The sequence below is a fragment of the Garra rufa genome, chromosome 9 (genome assembly GCF_049309525.1).
Source record: "Garra rufa chromosome 9, GarRuf1.0, whole genome shotgun sequence".
Classification (NCBI taxonomy): domain Eukaryota; kingdom Metazoa; phylum Chordata; class Actinopteri; order Cypriniformes; family Cyprinidae; genus Garra; species Garra rufa.
This window is the reverse complement of record NC_133369.1, coordinates 10945663-10963186: the sequence shown is the minus strand read 5'-3', so window position 1 is coordinate 10963186 and position 17524 is coordinate 10945663. Positions and strand designations below refer to the sequence as shown.

At 35.0% G+C, this 17524-nt stretch overlaps 1 protein-coding gene across 1 annotated transcript; it reads left to right on the top strand.

Moving 5' to 3' along the window:
- The first annotated feature begins 3238 nt into the window (after positions 1–3238).
- On the top strand, positions 3239–16360 carry sqlea (squalene epoxidase a). Its single transcript, XM_073847197.1, has 11 exons — positions 3239–3763; positions 9127–9355; positions 9573–9750; positions 9986–10082; positions 10989–11102; positions 11180–11351; positions 11492–11587; positions 12769–12911; positions 14777–14873; positions 14972–15059; positions 15175–16360. Exons 1-11 carry the CDS (start codon positions 3497–3499, stop codon positions 15365–15367), a joined length of 1674 nt encoding a protein of 557 aa, XP_073703298.1. The 5' UTR covers positions 3239–3496; the 3' UTR covers positions 15368–16360.
- The last annotated feature ends 1164 nt before the right edge of the window (positions 16361–17524 follow it).

Below are 17524 nucleotides of genomic sequence, written 5' to 3'. Positions count from 1 at the left end.
GAAGAAAGAAAGACATGAACATCTTTGATGACAAGGAGGTGAATACATTATCTGTAAATTCTTGTTCTGAAAGTGAACTACTCCATTAACTCGCTGCTGAAAATAGTACATTTTTGTCATGTTTTGGCCTGCACTAATTGGTTGGACTGAGAAAAACATTTGCCCCCGGTTTCACAGACAAGGCTTAAGCCTAGTCCTAGACTAAAATGTAAGTCTGAGCTGTTTCAACTGAAATAATATTGCACTGATTGATCTTAAAATACATCAGTGCCTTTGTTTTGTCTCAAGATGCACACCAGTAATGTTTTTTCTAAGCATGTTTATAAAAATTACTTAAATGTCCTAATTGAACTATGGCCTAATCCTGGCTTAGTCTAAGCCCTGTCTGTGAAACCGGGCCTTAGAGTATATATAGAGTGCCAAAAAGTTATAACAAATCAAGGAGAAGAGTGCAAAAAAATGCCTGAGGAACAAAATGCATTTGTAGTTGGCCAAACTAAACCAGGATTACCAGGGCAAGAATATTGACAACATTCGTGTTTTTCTTATTATTTCTGGTCAGGTAGGTAAAATATTAGACTAATATCTAAATTAATAATGCTGGTACGTATCTTTACCATTTAGTTTTCCAAAATTGCTCCCTTACCTGCTTACCAAGTCCTTCTCTATATGATTTAGCAGCTTCCACACGTTTTCTCCGTGGTTTAGACACCATACATTAGCAGAACAGCGTATTCAGTAGTACACTGACCGTCAAATCCATGCTGTTTACATCCGAGTATTGCCAATGTGGCTGTGCATCCGGGTAACTGACCAATTCAAAACAAACAAAAAACCATTTAGTAAATGGTTAAAACTGTTCGCACTACCATCCAATGTGCTCATAATTAAGGTAATACATTAAAATAATATGGTAAGACACACCAGTTTGCAATATCAAGCTGCAAAACCAGAGGTTTTGTACAGCTAAAAATAGCAGGACATGAAGCCAGACCCATACAATTGACAAATGGCCCCACCTGCTCTTACGGGAAAACAAGGTGGATAATGTGTTCCGTTTTATATTTGAGGTCTAGTTAACTCTTCAAAAGCCTCTTGGAGACAGGAAAAGGTGGATAAGATTGAGAAGCAGCATGGACAAAGCTATTGAGAGCATATTTGCTTTAAGTTCTGTTCATGTGGATCATCATTTCACTGCATGCCCATTGTAGATATTTTAAAGATTTAATCTTAATTTTTCAGGATGACTACGGGAAAAAGGGCAAATGCTAATATAATGGTAAGAGTCAAGAAGAACATGTATAGTAGCCTACCTGTACTAAGACATTTTCCATAGTAGAATTTCTTCGTATGGGTCTTTTTCTTGTATTTAATTTTGTTCTGAGTTAAAAAGATTAAAACTGGAGTTTTCATTGATTTTGAAAAAGGGTCGGTACGGTAGTCTAAAAGTATGCCATTATAAGGTAAAGAGAAAGGGAGAGACACCGTGTGGTCACAGGGTTGAACTGCAGACATTGATTTGTTTCTAATTTACAAAGGAAGAATTATTCAAAGTATGTGAGTTAGAGAAACGAGTTTTAAAGCATGCTTGATATTTTAAAAATTGCACAGGGTTTAACTCAAAAGTATTTTTCTTTTTTTTTTAAATACAAAAGGTAACAGTAATACCATGTAGCAGTGAACGCCATGGTATACAGTTAATCATTCAGTCAAATCACACAACTAAACACCTTTTGTAAGGAATTAAGGCACTTCTAATGAAGTCACATGCATTATCAAAGCACATTAAGACATAGTCAGATGCAAAAATGGTCAAATAATTTTCTTAGCTCTTTTTAATGTGACATATACATAATGTTACATTTCTAATGTTTAAAATCTGATATATACCAACTATTTGAATACACATGATCATAATACTCAAATGTACTTTAATAGTATTCTTTTTTTAATTAAAAAAAATAATAATTCTCACCACCTTGTTAATGCATGTAGATTCTTTTGAGCAGCAAAATATGTCACTCTTGCTGCAGAGCTGTTATAGCCTCCAAACATCCTCAGAGGACATTCAGTGTGTCAGTGAGTAATTATGATTGTAAAAGCATCTTCTTGTCGACACACTCGACTGTGAAGAAGACCAAATGAAAAGGCCAAACTCATTCAAACACACAGACGCTTGAGATGCACAACACAGCTGGCCAGAATCTCACATGATTACAGTCATTAGATGGGGGTGGAACTGTCCTTTGCAAGGAGGTAAAATACTGTGTTTATGAAGTTTTTTGGGTGAAAATTGCTTGAAAGCATGTCCATGTCATTTCACCCAAAAATCGAATAAAAAAAGAGATCCCCCCCACTATTTTTTTTTAGTGTTATTACTTTTAATGTATCCTTGTTGAATTTAAAATTGCATTATTTTCAGTGTTGGCTCTTATTAGATTATATTTTCTACAATCTTAATTTAAATAATCATTAATTAAAGGTTACACAAAAACTGCATAAAATACATACACAACTCTGCAAGCATGACTTCAATGAAAATCTAGAAAAACAATACCTAGTTTTATGCTTTTGTTTTATGGTTTGAGGTCAAGGGATTTTTATCATTATGAAATCATGCCTTAAGCTGTCATTTTACATAGTGTCATTTTTTTTTAGTCATGAGTTAAACTGAGTTTTCTGGTCTGCCTCTTGTCCCATAATTAATTATGCTACACTTAGTACAGTTCCCCGTCAATACCACAATAGAAATACACTATATGCTTTTCCCAGAAATACTTAATATCTACTTGTTATGGTTAAACTCCACCTTTTAGTTTAACCTGTATTTTTTTGTTGTCATATTGGAATGTAGAAAATAACTCTAGCCTATATTATATAACAATTACTTTTTTTGCGTTTATTATACCTGGGAAAGCATTTAACTATTTATTCTCCCCAATGTTTAGGCATAAATGTATTGTAGCCCTCTTTTAATACAACGTGCACTTTTAGGACTACCGGTATGTTAAATAACTGGTAACATCTGCCAAACGCAGCCTTTTTGTGACATCACATCATACTGCAGTCCATTCGCCAACCAGCAGCCTTGGATTGGCCAATGGCCAGATAGCGTGAGCTCTGCTCACCGAATACTCGCACCTGATTGGCTCGTTCTAAACAGAGGAGGCGGGACGCTCCTGTCTACAAACTGCAAGAGGATCCGCGCCCTCATTATCATAAATTATTCAGCATCACCTAGAAGCGTCGCACAAGCTCGAGTGGACTCATGTACTGGATATTATACTTACTTGTTATTTATGATTATTTATAATAAGAGGATTTTAACTTAATTCGTGACTTAATTATTAAAAAAACGGATACAATTTTTTTTCTTCAGTTTTTGTATGGAGCTCAAAAGTATTTTCTGATCACCTGTGCTGGTGTTTTAAGACTCCATTAACATTTTTGAACGTCTTATTTTCTTTCTGTTTTGAAATTTGTACTGATTTTCAACATGTGGACCTTTCTTGGAATTGCAAGTTTTACATATATCTATAAGAAATGCGATGCTCTGGTGAGTTATGCTCCCAGAGAGCTGGTCGTGGCCGCAGTGCTGTGCGTGTCTGTGGGTCTGATGGTCACGTGTCTCGGCTTTCGCGGACAGACGCTCAAAGCGCCTCAATTTCTTCAGTTGCCTCTCAAACTCTTAACTTCATTTCCTCCGACCAAAAAACTATTCTCCAAGTCCAGTACAGACAGTTGTAGTCGCACTTCTAAGAAGGTGAGATTTGTGTTTTTTATAGTTGAACATTTAGTTTCCATGTCAGTGTTGGGAAATAACTCGTTACATGTAACGGAGTGAATGTAACGGTAATCCGTTACATCTACTGTGAAAAAAAATGTGTAATTAAATTGCAGTTACTTATGAAAGTTTAAGACAGAATAAAACACTTATTTTCTGTTTGATACATATACATACAGTTCAAAAGTTTGTGGTCAGTAAGACTTGTAATAGTCTTTAAAGAAGTCTCTTATGCTCATCAAGGCTGCATTTATTTGATTAAAAATACAGAAAAAAACAGTAATATTGCAAAATGTTTTTACAATACAAAATAATGTTTTTATTTTAACATACTCTAAAATAGAATTTATTCCTGTGATGAAAAGCTGAATTTTTATCAGCTGTTACTCCAGTCTTAAGTGTCACATGATCCTTCAGGGATCATTCTAATATGCTGATTTATTATTAGAATGATCAATGTTGGATAATATCAACAGTTGTGCTGCCAAATATTTGTTGGAACCTGTGATTTTTTTTCAGGATTCTTTCATGAATAACAAGTTTAAAAAGTACAGTGTTTATTCAAAATATAAATATTTTATAACAATGTAAATTATTTATTATTAACTTTTAATAAACTTTTAATTATTAACTTAATACATCCTTGGTGAATAAAAGTATTAATTTTCTTTAAAAAAAAAAAAAAAGAAAGAAACAATAAAATGTACTTACCCCAAACTTTTCAACGGTAGTGTATATATATATATATACTTTATACTTTAAGATTGACTGTTTTTTCCAATGTTTCCTGTCATAGCTATGCAAAGATTTGGTTTTAAAAACAGTATCATAGTTATTAAACTATATCTTATGATTTAAAATCAATTTTTAACCTCAAAGATGGTTACATACTTAACCTTAACTTGATTGATGGATTTATTCATTTTTTAAATTAATACACTCTAAAAAGTGCTGGGTTATTTTTGTAAACACATTGCTGGGTTAATTGTGCTGGGTCAAAATATTGGGTTGTTTGAGGCACTGTAAACACACAGTTGGGTTGATCATGCTGGGTCAAATGGACTATGAGGGGTTCTTTCACTATGAACACCTGGGTTGGGTTATTTTGACCCAACCGGTTTGTTTATTTTTTTCACTTCATCGAACATTCTGGATTCTTCACTCGTCTCCTCCCCAGGCGGTCACGCACCTCGCAGCAAGCAGGATTATAAGGTAAATTAATAATATGATTATATAATTATTTACCTTTATTTTTAATAAGTTGTGTTTTAGAGCACACTGATTTCACTGTTTAATGCCAAATTTGATATGTCGCTGTGCGGGGTTGGCATTTTATTCCGTGAATGACGACCGTTGTAACTTAAGCAGCCTAGCGATGTACTTTTTTGCCTCAACAATCGCTTTATTGTTATATAAAGTGTGTGTGTGTGTGTGTGTAGTGTTATTGTATAACTTACAGTATACATATGGCCTTTATTTTAACGCCTTATGGATAGAGTAGGTCAGAAATATGGGGGTAAGTTCCTTTACTGTCTGCATACTGTATGTATGGCTTTGTAATGTTTTGTCAAAATTAGATAATTTCATACAAAAATTGTTCTTTTAAGGGCATATTTTTTCAAGTAAATGTCTGCGACGTGCCGAATCCAACGATAGATCCATATGTTTTATGTTAAGCATTTTCGCGCTTTTTTCCTTGAGGTAACTTGCATTAGCTAAAACGCTATGTCCCTTACTTTAATAATGTTAAACCACAATATGACTGGTATGTACTATTGTTTATTACTTAAATGTAATGTTGTCTTAGCTACAGTATGTAAAGTTAGACTGAATCTCTCGTGGTGTGTGTGGCCGTTCACATGTCGCGTTTTTTCGCACTGAAGTTAGTTATTTCAAATGTAGATGCCAATATACGCTCATAATGGAAGCTCGTTTTTTCCAGGCGCGGGACATGGTTGCTTAGCAACGGCAGACGCCATGTGAGAGCAAGCTGCGTTTTGGAAAGAATGAGAAACTGATGAGAAAGCGACGCGTCTTGCGTTTTCACGCGTTTTTAGGCGCGGCATGTGAACGGCCCCTTACTCTTCCTCTGTTTTAGTGAATGCCTGTGTTGCATTACAAACTAGGAGACCAGTATAAACCTTAAACTAATTGAACCACATTTGTTTTTCAGATTTGATCAGATTTCACAAGATTTTAGGAAGCTATATCCAGAGGCAGACTTTTTGAAGACTGGGCTACAGTTGCAGACCTAATTCTTGCCAGCGCTCAGCAAGGGACATTCCTGGGTGACATGAATTAAGGTAAGCTTTTTCTTATAATATGTCAATCTATAAAAACAATATGCAACTGTATTTGACACACATCAACTGGTAAATACAATGGTACAGTAACACTTAACTAGTTGCTTATTAGCTTGTATATTGGCTGTTAATTAGTACTTATGAAGCACATACTGATGCCTTATTCTGCATGTGCATATTCTACATCCCTGAATCTGACCCCATACCTATACTTAACCTGCAGTAGTTGAATGAGGGTGGGAATTAATTTGCATTATTTAAAGGAATGAAGAAATCTTCATATGAAAGTGTTTCAGTTTGTTGTTTTGATTATAAAATATGTTTCACAGTTTGCATATTATTCCTATGGTTTAGATGCTAACGGGGAAAGTGCTTTCAAAGTCCTGCCCACTCTGGAGAAAAGGTCTTCAGACCCACAACCACGGAATCCCGGAGGCCATTCATTGACGTACAACCTGTAAGTTTTGTTTTACGTTTTCTGCTCTAATAAGGGTGTGTATATATATATATATATATATATATATATAAACACAGTGGTGGCCAAAATTATTATAACTGTTGTATTTTCACCAGCTAAAAAATGATTTTAAGTCAGTGTTTGTTATCTTTTGCTGTAGTGTGTCAGTAAGAAATATCAGTTTACATTTCCAAACATTCATTTTGCCTTTAATTGTGATAATCCAGTGAGGTTTTTGTTTGCACAACAGCCAATCCTTCAGACAGAGATCTGATCTCATCATCATCCAGTCCGTCTGGAATGACATGAAGAAACAGAACAAACTGAGACAGACTAAATCCAGAAGAACTGTGACAACGTCTCCAAGATGCTTCAAAAGACCTACCTGCAAAGCTACCTGAAAAACTTATGTGCAAGTGCACCTAGTGTAGGGCAAAAGTTGCTTTAAACGCAAAAGGATGGTCAAACCAAATGTTGATTTAATTTAGTTAATCAAGGTTAATTGATAAAGAACATTTATTTATGGCATTATTTTTGACAGCATCATTTTATGACATTTTTAGACAAGTGCTTAAAACTTTTAACAGTACTGTAGCTTTGCAGTTAGGTCTCTTGGAGCATCTTGGAGACGCTGTCACAGTTCTTCTGGATGATGATGAGATCAGATCTCTGTGTGGAGCACTGGCTGTTGTGCAAACAAAAATGTCACTGGATTATCACAATTAATGGCAAAATGAATGGAAATGTAAACCGATATTTCCTACTGACACACTACAGCAAAAGAGAAATCACTGACTTAAAACCTTATTTAGCAGGTGAAAATACTAGTGTTCTAATAATTTTGGCCACAACTGTATGAAAAGTTGAGAAGCAAAATGAGCATTTATTTCATGCCTCTGTGTTTATGTTCATAAAATACACTTAACTTAAAATGTTAGTTATGTTGCAAGACTAAATGCCGTATAATTAACAGGTGGGGACCAACATGGTGGATTTGAGCCTTGGGATGAGACAACAACATTTCTAGACCTTCGCCATTGTTCCAGGCCATGCCATTGAAGCGGACTTGTTGCCTGGGAATTTCTCCAGCTTGCAGTATATCATATTGATGGACATAAGTCTTCATGTGTGAAGTTTTTGAGGGCAAAAGTTTTTTTTCTTGGCCACTTGTAACATGTTTTAAATTGTAAGAATTGTCTGGTGGACTCTTTGTTTGGCTTAGTTTTAATGGCACGATGTTTGGAATGATTCTAATGTGGTAATAATTCATTTTTGAGTGTTCTGCTGCTGCAATGTTGACATAAAGAATAGGAATATATTGTGCCTTGTTTACAGTTTTGTGTTTAAAATAAACTGATCTACTAAAACCGTTATTTGTGTCTGTAAGGGTTGGACAAAATGTGTGACAGCTGCACCTATTTGAAAACTATTAAAAAGAAATATGAAAACTCATTAAATTGACATTTACAGATGCATTTTTTTGTGTTGTGTAACTGTATTACAGGAAAACAATAATAATTTTACATTCTTTTGTGATTTATATATTATTATTGGTAAATATAAAGGTAGCAAGGCAATTAGACAACAAATAACCCAATATTTAGGTAGTGTTTAACCCAGCAACACAGTTAATCTGACCCACTGGTTGGGTCAAATAAACAACCCAGCATTTTGGGTCAAATGATTTAACCCAGCACTTGGGTCAAAACAACCCAACGCGTGTTCTGTCCCATAGTTACCCAGCAGCTGGGTTATGGTTGGGTTATTTTTTAACCCAGCACTTTTTAGAGTGTAATAAGCCGTGTTTGGTAGATTGGAAACATATTACATATTATTATTTTATAATATTTTTCAAACATAAAAATCCTTACATTTATTCTGATTACATTATAACTTCAAGAGGTCCACAGAGAACATATGTAAAATATGTTTTTATGGTTTAAGTTTTAGTTAACTATAACCATAATGTAAAACCTAAAATGTGACCCTGGATCACAAAACCAATCATAAAGGTCCATTTTTTTAAATTGAGATTTATACATCATCCAAATAAATAAGCTTTCCATTGATGTATGGTTTGTTAGGATAGGACAATATTTGGCTGAGATACAACTATTTGAAAATCTGGAATCTGAATATTGAGAAAATCGCCTTTAAAGTTCCAATTAGGTTCTTAGCAATGCATATCACTAATCAACAATTAAGTTTCAATATATTTACGGTAGGAAATTAACAAAATATCTTCATGGAACATTATCTTAACTTAATACCTATATGATTTTTGGCATAAAAGATATATAAAAAAAATCAATAATTTTGACCCATACAGTGTATGTTTGGCTATAGCTACAAATTTACCCGTGCTACTTAAGACAGGTTTTGTGGTCCAGGGTCACATATATGTAACATATGTATGTTTTTATGGTTCAACTTCTAGTTTACTATAACCAGGACTTAAAACATAAAATGTATTTTTAGTTTTTTAATGACATTTCTAACTATTTTTTCAAAATTTAAATATAATTTGCAAAAAGTTTTACTATTATAACACTCACTTTTCTGTCTTCACACTTTCTATCTAGAGAGATGTAAAGCGAAAGAGGGCGACAGACAGTCAGTCCAGTCAGGCAGAAGATCCAGAGATCATCATAGTGGGCGCTGGTGTGCTGGGGTCAGCCATGGCTGCCGTTCTGGCCCGGGACGGCCGGAGGGTCACAGTGGTGGAGAGGGACATGAAAGAACCAGATCGGATAGTGGGAGAACTTCTTCAGCCGGGAGGATGTCAGGCACTTGAAGAACTCGGCCTGGAAGGTACAGATATCCCATATCTTTTTATTAAATGCATACTTGTTCAAATCCTCCTAGCATATATTTATATATTTTTGAATATCTAATAAATAGACTAAGTGATTGTGCTTGTATTGCATAGATCTGTAATAGCTACATTCACTTTATTAAATTGCACATTTCAGCTTTGCGTCTCATATTTATAAACTCACAGAGTTAACTTCTGTTTGTCCTCTCTCAGGTGCTGTTGAAGGTCTGGATGCCCATGTGGTGCATGGTTACGTAGTCCATGACCTGGAGAGCCGAACAGAGGTGGAGATCCCGTATCCCGAGCAGAAGAACAGCATTCAGGGTGGACGTGCTTTCCATCACGGACGCTTCATCACGGGACTGCGTCGAGCTGCTCTCGCTGAGCCCAAGTAAATACCTCATGCAGTTTGTAATATATGAATATAATGGTACAGATACCAAAATTCATTTGTTTCATTACTTATGTGGTTTGGAAAATATTAGATAGTAGACCTTATATATGATAAAAATATACAGCCCCTGTTGGTTTAGGTTAGAGGCCTTGCGTTTCTGCATTGGCTTCCGTTTCTCTTTAGTGAAGAATTTGGAGACTGATGGGTCTAATATCATGTCATATTTGCACAGTGTGACGTTTGTGGAGGGAACAGTGACCAGCCTGGAGGAGGAAAATGGTTGTGTGACAGGAATTCAGTACAGGGAGAAGGACTCAGGAATGACCAAGGTAACAACAACAGTGATACTTGGTCGCATTTGTAAAAGTTTGTAATGTTCGGGAAAAAAAAGTCTCTTCTGCACATCAAGGCGGCATTTATTTGATGAAAAATACAGAAAAAAACAGTAGTATTGTGAAGTATTATTGCAATTTAAAATAATGGTTTTCTATTTTTATATACTTTAAATAGAATTTATTTGATGCAAATAAATTATTTGCATCAAATTATTTAATTGATGCAAAGCTGAATTTTCAGCATCATTGCATTACATTACATTACATCATCACATGATCCTTCAAAAATCATTGTAATATGCTGATTTATTATCAATGTTGGAACCAGTTTTTGGAACCTGTGAACAGGATTCTTTGATGAATAAAAAGTAAAAAAATAGAAAATAAAATATAAACTTTTATAAGAATATACACTACTGTTTAAAACATTGGGGTCAGTACATTTTTTTTCTTTCTTTTTTAAAAGAAATTAATATTTTTATTCAGCAAGGATGTGTTAAATTACAAAGCAATATTAAAAGATTTCTATTTTGAATAAATGCTGTTATTTTAAACTTTTTATTCATCAAAGAATCCTGAAAAAAGCATCACAGGTTCCAAAAAAAAATTAAGCAGCGCAATTGTTTTCAACATTGATAATAAATCAGCATATTAGAATGATTTTTGAAGGATCATGTGACACTAAAGACTAGAGTTACGATGCTGAAAATTCACCTTGGCATAATGGGAATAAATCACATTTTAAAGTACATTAAAATAGAAAACTGGCCTTTCACAATATTATGTTTTTTCTTAATTTCTGTTAAAGTAAATGCAGCCTTTATGAGCATAAGAGACTTACTAAAAAAAAAAAAAAACATATTCAATGCTGCAATTTTACACTCTCTCTTTTTTTTTTAGGAGATCTATGCTCCTCTGACAATAGTTGCTGACGGATGTTTCTCCAAATTCCGAAAGAATCTGATTTCTGGGAAAGCTAAAGTGTCTTCTCATTTTGTTGGATGCATAATGAAGGTAAGTAAAGTGTATATTTTTGCAAAAACATTCCCAGGTCACACAGTGATTGATTGTGTTGTGATGTTCTCTTCTAGGACTCTCCTCAGTTCAAGCCCAACCACGCAGAGCTGGTTCTAGCTAATCCCAGTCCTGTGTTGATCTATCAGATCTCCTCCAATGAAACTCGGGTTCTGGTGGACATCAGAGGAGAAATGCCTCGAGACCTTATGCAGTACATGACGGAAAAAATCTGCCCACAACTACCAGGTATTGGATTTATACTTTAAAATAATCTTATTGCTAACAATTTACACTCGCCGATTAAAAAAAAACTTCACAGAGCACAACAATGCAATTCAAGGATTTAGACAACACAATGCTCACAAATGTGTGTATTGCTTAAACAGAGCACTTAAGAGAGCCGTTCATGTTGGCACTGCAGAACGATCGCTTGAGAACGATGCCCGCCAGCTTCCTGCCACCCTCACCAGTCAATAAACAAGGTAAACCACAGAAAATGTTGGATCTGTCTCTCTCTATACACTACCTAAAATATAATACATATCATTTTTGTGGAAATCAATTCCTGATACTTTTTTATCCCTTATTTAATGCAACCGTGCTGAATAAAAGTACTATTTCTTTTATCTTACTTATCCCAAAATGGTAGTTTATATCCACAAAAATGTTAAACAGCAACAATGATGATAATAATAAATGTTTCTTGAGCACCCAATCAGCATATTAGAACGATTTCAGAATGGTCATGTGACACTGAAGACTGGAGTAATGGCTGCTGAAAATATAGCTTTACTTCACAGAAATAAATTTAATTTTAAAATATCTCAAACTTAAAATAGCAATTTTGAATAGTAATAATATTTTAATAATTTCTATCAAATAAATGCAGCCTTGTTGAACATAAGAGACTTAATTCCAAACTTTTGACCAGTAATTTTTGGATTAGGTTATAAGGCATGAAAACTCTAAAATGTAAATGTTACTATTGAAGCCCATTTCTGCCATGTAAGAAATAAACGAATGCCTAAAAAGTTGAAAATATGACATACTTAAGTCATAATTATGAGAAAAAAGTCAAAATTATAACCTTAAAAGAGATAAAATTTTAAATCATGACTTACTTAAGGCTTAAAACAGTTTTGAGGACCAAGTTCAGTACATACCTTATTAATAAAGTATATACTATTTACAGACAAGCAGAATATACCCCAGAATATGTAACATGCTGAGTTGCACACATTAAGCGTTTTCTTGGGGTGGAATTGGGCCAATTTCAACTTGTAAAGTCATAATTTTGACTTTTTATCTCATAATTTGAACTTTTTTAAAAGTCATAATATCGACTTTTTATCTCATAATTATGACTTAAGTCATCATTTTGATTTTTTTATCTCATAATTTCGACTCAAGTCATAATTTTGACTTTTTATCTCATAATTTCAACTTTTTTAAATTCATAATTTCGATTTTTTAATCTCGTAATTTTGACTTTCTCACTTGGCGGAAATGGGCTTCCATTTCAGATAGTTATATTTAGTATGGGATCGCATAATATAATTTTTACAACCGCAAAAATCCTAACCAGGTGCATATAGTAAAATAGTGAAATTGAATGTGTATAAAGGACTGTGTTGCGAGTGTTGACCCACCTGTCCTCCATTAGGGGTTCTTCTGTTAGGCGATGCGTATAACATGCGTCATCCTCTGACCGGCGGCGGCATGAGTGTGGTGCTGAATGACGTCCGCATCTGGAGAGACCTGCTCAAGAACATCCCTGATCTCTACGACAATACAGCTGTGCTCCAGGTAACATCTGCAGTTACAATGACCTGGGAGAGTGTAAAATTAGATACCTTTCTAGTGCCAGTAAATGCTGCTCTTCACTGCACATTAAATCAAAACAACACATTTAAAGGATTAGTTCACTTCCAGAATAAAAATTCCTGATAATTTACTCACCCCTATTTCATCCATAATAAGGTGCCTTTCTTTCTTCAGTCATAAAGAAATGAAGGTTTTTGAGGAAAACATTCCAGGATTTTTCTCCATATAGTGGACTTCAAACAGGTCGAAGGTCCAAATTGCAGTTTAAATGCAGCTTCAAAGGGCTCTACATGATCCCAGCCAAGGAATAAAGCAAAACGATCTGTCATTTTCTTATATAAAAAAAAAGTATATACTTTTTAACTGCAAATGCTCATCTTGCACTAGCTCGACTTCACATATTATGTAATTATGCACATGTGACATAGGAGGCAGTACCAACCCAGTGTTTACAAAGGGAAGGAACGTGCAAAGTCAAACGCCCTTTTCAAATAAAGGTAAAACAATAACGTCGGAGGCAAAAATTAGATTTTTCGCCCTCCCCTAACTTTTTGCACTGAAGTATACAGATGAAGAACTAACCACGTGTGACTTTTCCAACGTGATTGCGCATGCGCATTGCAGAACTAGTGCAAGACAAGCATTTGTGGTTAAAGTATGTGAGTTCTTAGAAAATGGACACTTGTTTTGCTAGATAAGACCCTTATTCCTCAGCAGGGATTGTGTAGAGCCCTTCGAAGCTGCATTGAACTGGCAGCTCAATCCGTTGAGCATTAGTGAAGTCCTCTATGTGGAGAAAAATCCTAGAATGCTTTCCCTTAAAAACCTTAGTTTATTTTCGACTGAAAAAAGAAAGACAAAAACATCTTGGATCCTTAAGCATGAACTTTGTTGCAAAACCTAGTCAGTTGCCATTAGATGCACAGTAAAATATCTTTTTATTGATAAACAGAAAACTGTTTTACCCAGTATTTGTGATTTATGTATACATTTATGCTTTTTTGATTAGGCCTAAAACATTCTCAGTTCTCAAAAGATTTCTTAAAGGAGTAGTTCACTTTCAGAACAAAAATTTACAGATAATGTACTCAGCCCCCTTGTCATCCAAGATGTCTTTCTTTCTTCAGTCGTAAGGAAACTATGTTTTTTGAGGAAAACGTTTTAGGATTTCTCTCCATATAATGGACTTCTATGGTGCCCCTGAGTTTAAACTTCGAAAATGGCTCTAAACGATCACAGCCGAGGAAAGAAGGGTCTTATCTAGCAAAACGAGTGGTTATTTAATTACAATTTACAATACTTTTTAACCTCAAATGCTCGTCTTGTCTAGAAAATAACTGATTGTTTCGCTAGATAAGACCCTTCTACATCGGCTGGGATCATTTAGAGAGCTTTGAAGCTGCATTTAAACTGCATTTTGGAAGTTCAAACTCGGGAGCACCATAGAAGTCCATTATATGGAGAGAAATCCTGAAATGTTTTCCTCAAAAAACATAATTTCTTTACGACTTAAGAAAGACGTGAACATCTTGGATGACAAGAGGGGGGAAAATATTCTCTGTGAATTTTTGTTCTGAAAGTGAACTACTCCTTGAAATGCTACTTTTCAATAATCTCAACAACATTTTTACGCTATAAAAGAACCTTTTGGGCGTTTGAGGTTTCATTGATTTTAAAAATCCTTGGAATCATAGATGCTTATAAAGAAGCTTTATTCTTAAGAAGCAAGGCACCTCTACAGGTTTTGGAACAGATTGCATGTGATGAATGTTGAAATGCCACTGTGATCATCATAGCGGATCTGAGAAATGGAAAAAATGTGCAATGAAGGCTGTTTTTGTTGTCAGGCAAAGAAGAAATTCCACTGGGAGCGGAAATCATCTCACTCGTTCGTGGTGAACGTCTTGGCTCAAGCTCTGTATGAGCTGTTTGCTGCGACCGACAGTAAGTGACAAAACACTTTCTTAAATATTATGGTTTCGCAGATTTAAAAATCGTAAAGTTCACAACTCTTTGTATCCACAACATCTGTTTATTTTCAGATTCACTGCATCAGTTGAGAAGAGCCTGTTTTCACTATTTCAAGCTTGGCGGAGAGTGCATCAACGGGCCGATCGGCCTTCTGTCTGTGTATGTATTAACCAAAAATCTGCTACTGAGAACTGGTAACATTAGTACACCTTCCTCTGGTTCTTTCAGATAGCTGAGATCTTCTCACACCACTAATGTGTTTTTGTTTCCACAGATTGTCGCCAAAACCCTTTACCCTGATCGGTCACTTTTTTGCTGTGGCATTATATGCCATATACTTCAGCTTCAAATCTGAATCCTGGCTCACATTACCACGAGCGCTGGTCAACAGCACAGCCATCCTGTACAGAGCCTGTACTGTCATGTTTCCTCTCATTTACTCTGAGGTACAGTACCTCATTTACTAGGAAGGAACTTTCAAAGTAACAAAACAAACTGATTTCTTCAGTCGTTCAACGCAGCACACCTATCACTGTTGGCTACATGCGAATGCCTCATTTCTTTGGGGAAAATGGATTCATGTCAGACTCAACACTGCACAAGAAAAATCTCAGATGTTGAAATGCATATGGAGTCTGATATTAACAGACAGAGACCCTGCCTTATATTTTCATACACTAAGTGCTAATGCTAGTGAAATTTGCCTTAACCTGCAATTAAATAAGGGAAAATCCTGTGCTTTATTTTCAAGTCAACATGACCCCATGTTTTTTATGCAGTGCATGAAGTAAATCTTGTTAATGTTTTTGTTCAGTCAGAAATGCATGTTTTACTGCATTTCTGAGTGCAGAATAAGTGAAATCATCAATTCATAAAGATTAAACCACTAGGCTGCTAAAATTGTGTACATATTTGAGCTGTTTTCAAGAACCAAGGACAATCAATGGGACCGCATCTTATTTGTAGCTTTCAGACTTTTGTGCTGATTTATCACGACTTTCACGTGAGGCCTTCCATTATCATTTTTGCCTTTCTCTGTTGTCAAGCCAACATTTAGTGCTGTCACAAAAATGAAATGTGCAATGAATATGGCATTCGGTATGGAGTAAAATCATGTGGATATTTACTGGAAAGAGGACAAGAGCTTTAATGTGAAGACTTAATTTGGTGGTTCTGTGTTCATATGTGTATGAATAGCCACTCTATGGACTGTTCTTTCATATAAATTGTCCTCTTTGTATATTGATTTTTTTTGGAGTTAGATATAGTTAGAAATATTATAACAGACTGGAATGACCCAGTGACATTTGAAAACCTTTGTATTATAATACCTATTATTCTTTTCAAAGTTTTTGTAGGACTAGATTTTGTGCAAATTACAGCACGTCCACCAGGTGGCACCAGTAGGATGAAAACAGTGACACTCTGATTTTGTAAACAAAATAAAAAGATTAAACATGTTTCTATGTCTATGCCTCAAAGTTCTCAATATTCAGTTGAAGTCAAAAGTTTACGAACACCTTGGAGAATCTGCAAAATGCACATCATTTTACCAAAATAAGACTGATCATTCAAAATGCATGTTATTTTTTAGTTAGTACTGACCTGAATAAGACATTTAACATAAAAGATGTTTACATATAGTCCACAAGAGAAAATAATAGCTGAATTTATAAAAATGACCCTGTAAAAAAGTTTACATACACTTGATTCTTAATATTGTTTGGTTACCTGAATGATCCACAGCTGTTTTTTTTTGTTTAGTGATAGTTGTTCATGAGTCCCTTGTTTGTCCTGAACAATTAAACTACCCGCTGTTCTTTAGAAAAACCCTGCAGGTCCCACAAATTCTTCGGTTTTTTAGTATATTTGTGTATTTGAACCCTTTCAAATGATGACTGCATCATTTTGAGATTCATCTTTTCACACTGAGGACAACTGAGGGACTCATATGCAACTATTACAGAAGGTTCAAACGCGCACTGATGCTTCAGAATGAAACACATTGCATTAAAAGCCAGGGGGTGAAAACTTTTGAACTGAATGATTTTTCTTATTTTGCCTAAATACCATTTTTTTTTTTAGTACTGCCCTGCAGAAGCTACGGAAAATACTTACATGTTTCCCAGAAGACAAAATAAGTTCCATGATCTTCAAATTCAAAAAGTTTTCACCCACTGGCTTTTAATGCAATGTGTTTCATTCTGGAGCATCAGTGAGTGTTTGAACCTAATGTAATTCTGAATTTAAAGATCAGGGCAAATTTAACTTATTTTGTCTTCTGGGAAACATGCAAGTATTTTCTGTAGCTTCTGCAAAGCAGTACTAAAAATGGTATTTAAGCAAAATAAGAAAAATCATTTTGTTTAGAAGTTTTCACCCCCTCGCTCTTAATGCAATGTGTTTCAATCTGAAGCACTAGTAAGCATTTGAACCTTCTGTAATAGTTGCATATGAGTCCCTCAGTTGTCCTTGCTGTGAAAAGATGGATCTCAAAATCATACAGTTATTGTTGGAAAGGGTTCAATATACAAAACTGCTGAAATACCAAAGAATTTGTGGGACCTGAAGAATTTTTCTGAAGAACAGCAGGCAGTTTAACTGTTCAGGACAAACAAGGGACT

What these genes read in the sequence shown, in the direction of transcription:
- sqlea (XM_073847197.1), top strand. Translation starts at nt 3,497, where the DNA reads ATGTGGACCTTTCTTGGAATTGCAAGTTTTACATATATCTATAAGAAA. An exon ending in TTGTTGGATGCATAATGAAG is followed by an intron (nt 11,103 to 11,179) that starts GTAAGTAAAGTG and finishes GTTCTCTTCTAG; the next exon opens with GACTCTCCTCAGTTCAAGCC. An exon ending in ACAATACAGCTGTGCTCCAG is followed by an intron (nt 12,912 to 14,776) that starts GTAACATCTGCA and finishes TTTTGTTGTCAG; the next exon opens with GCAAAGAAGAAATTCCACTG.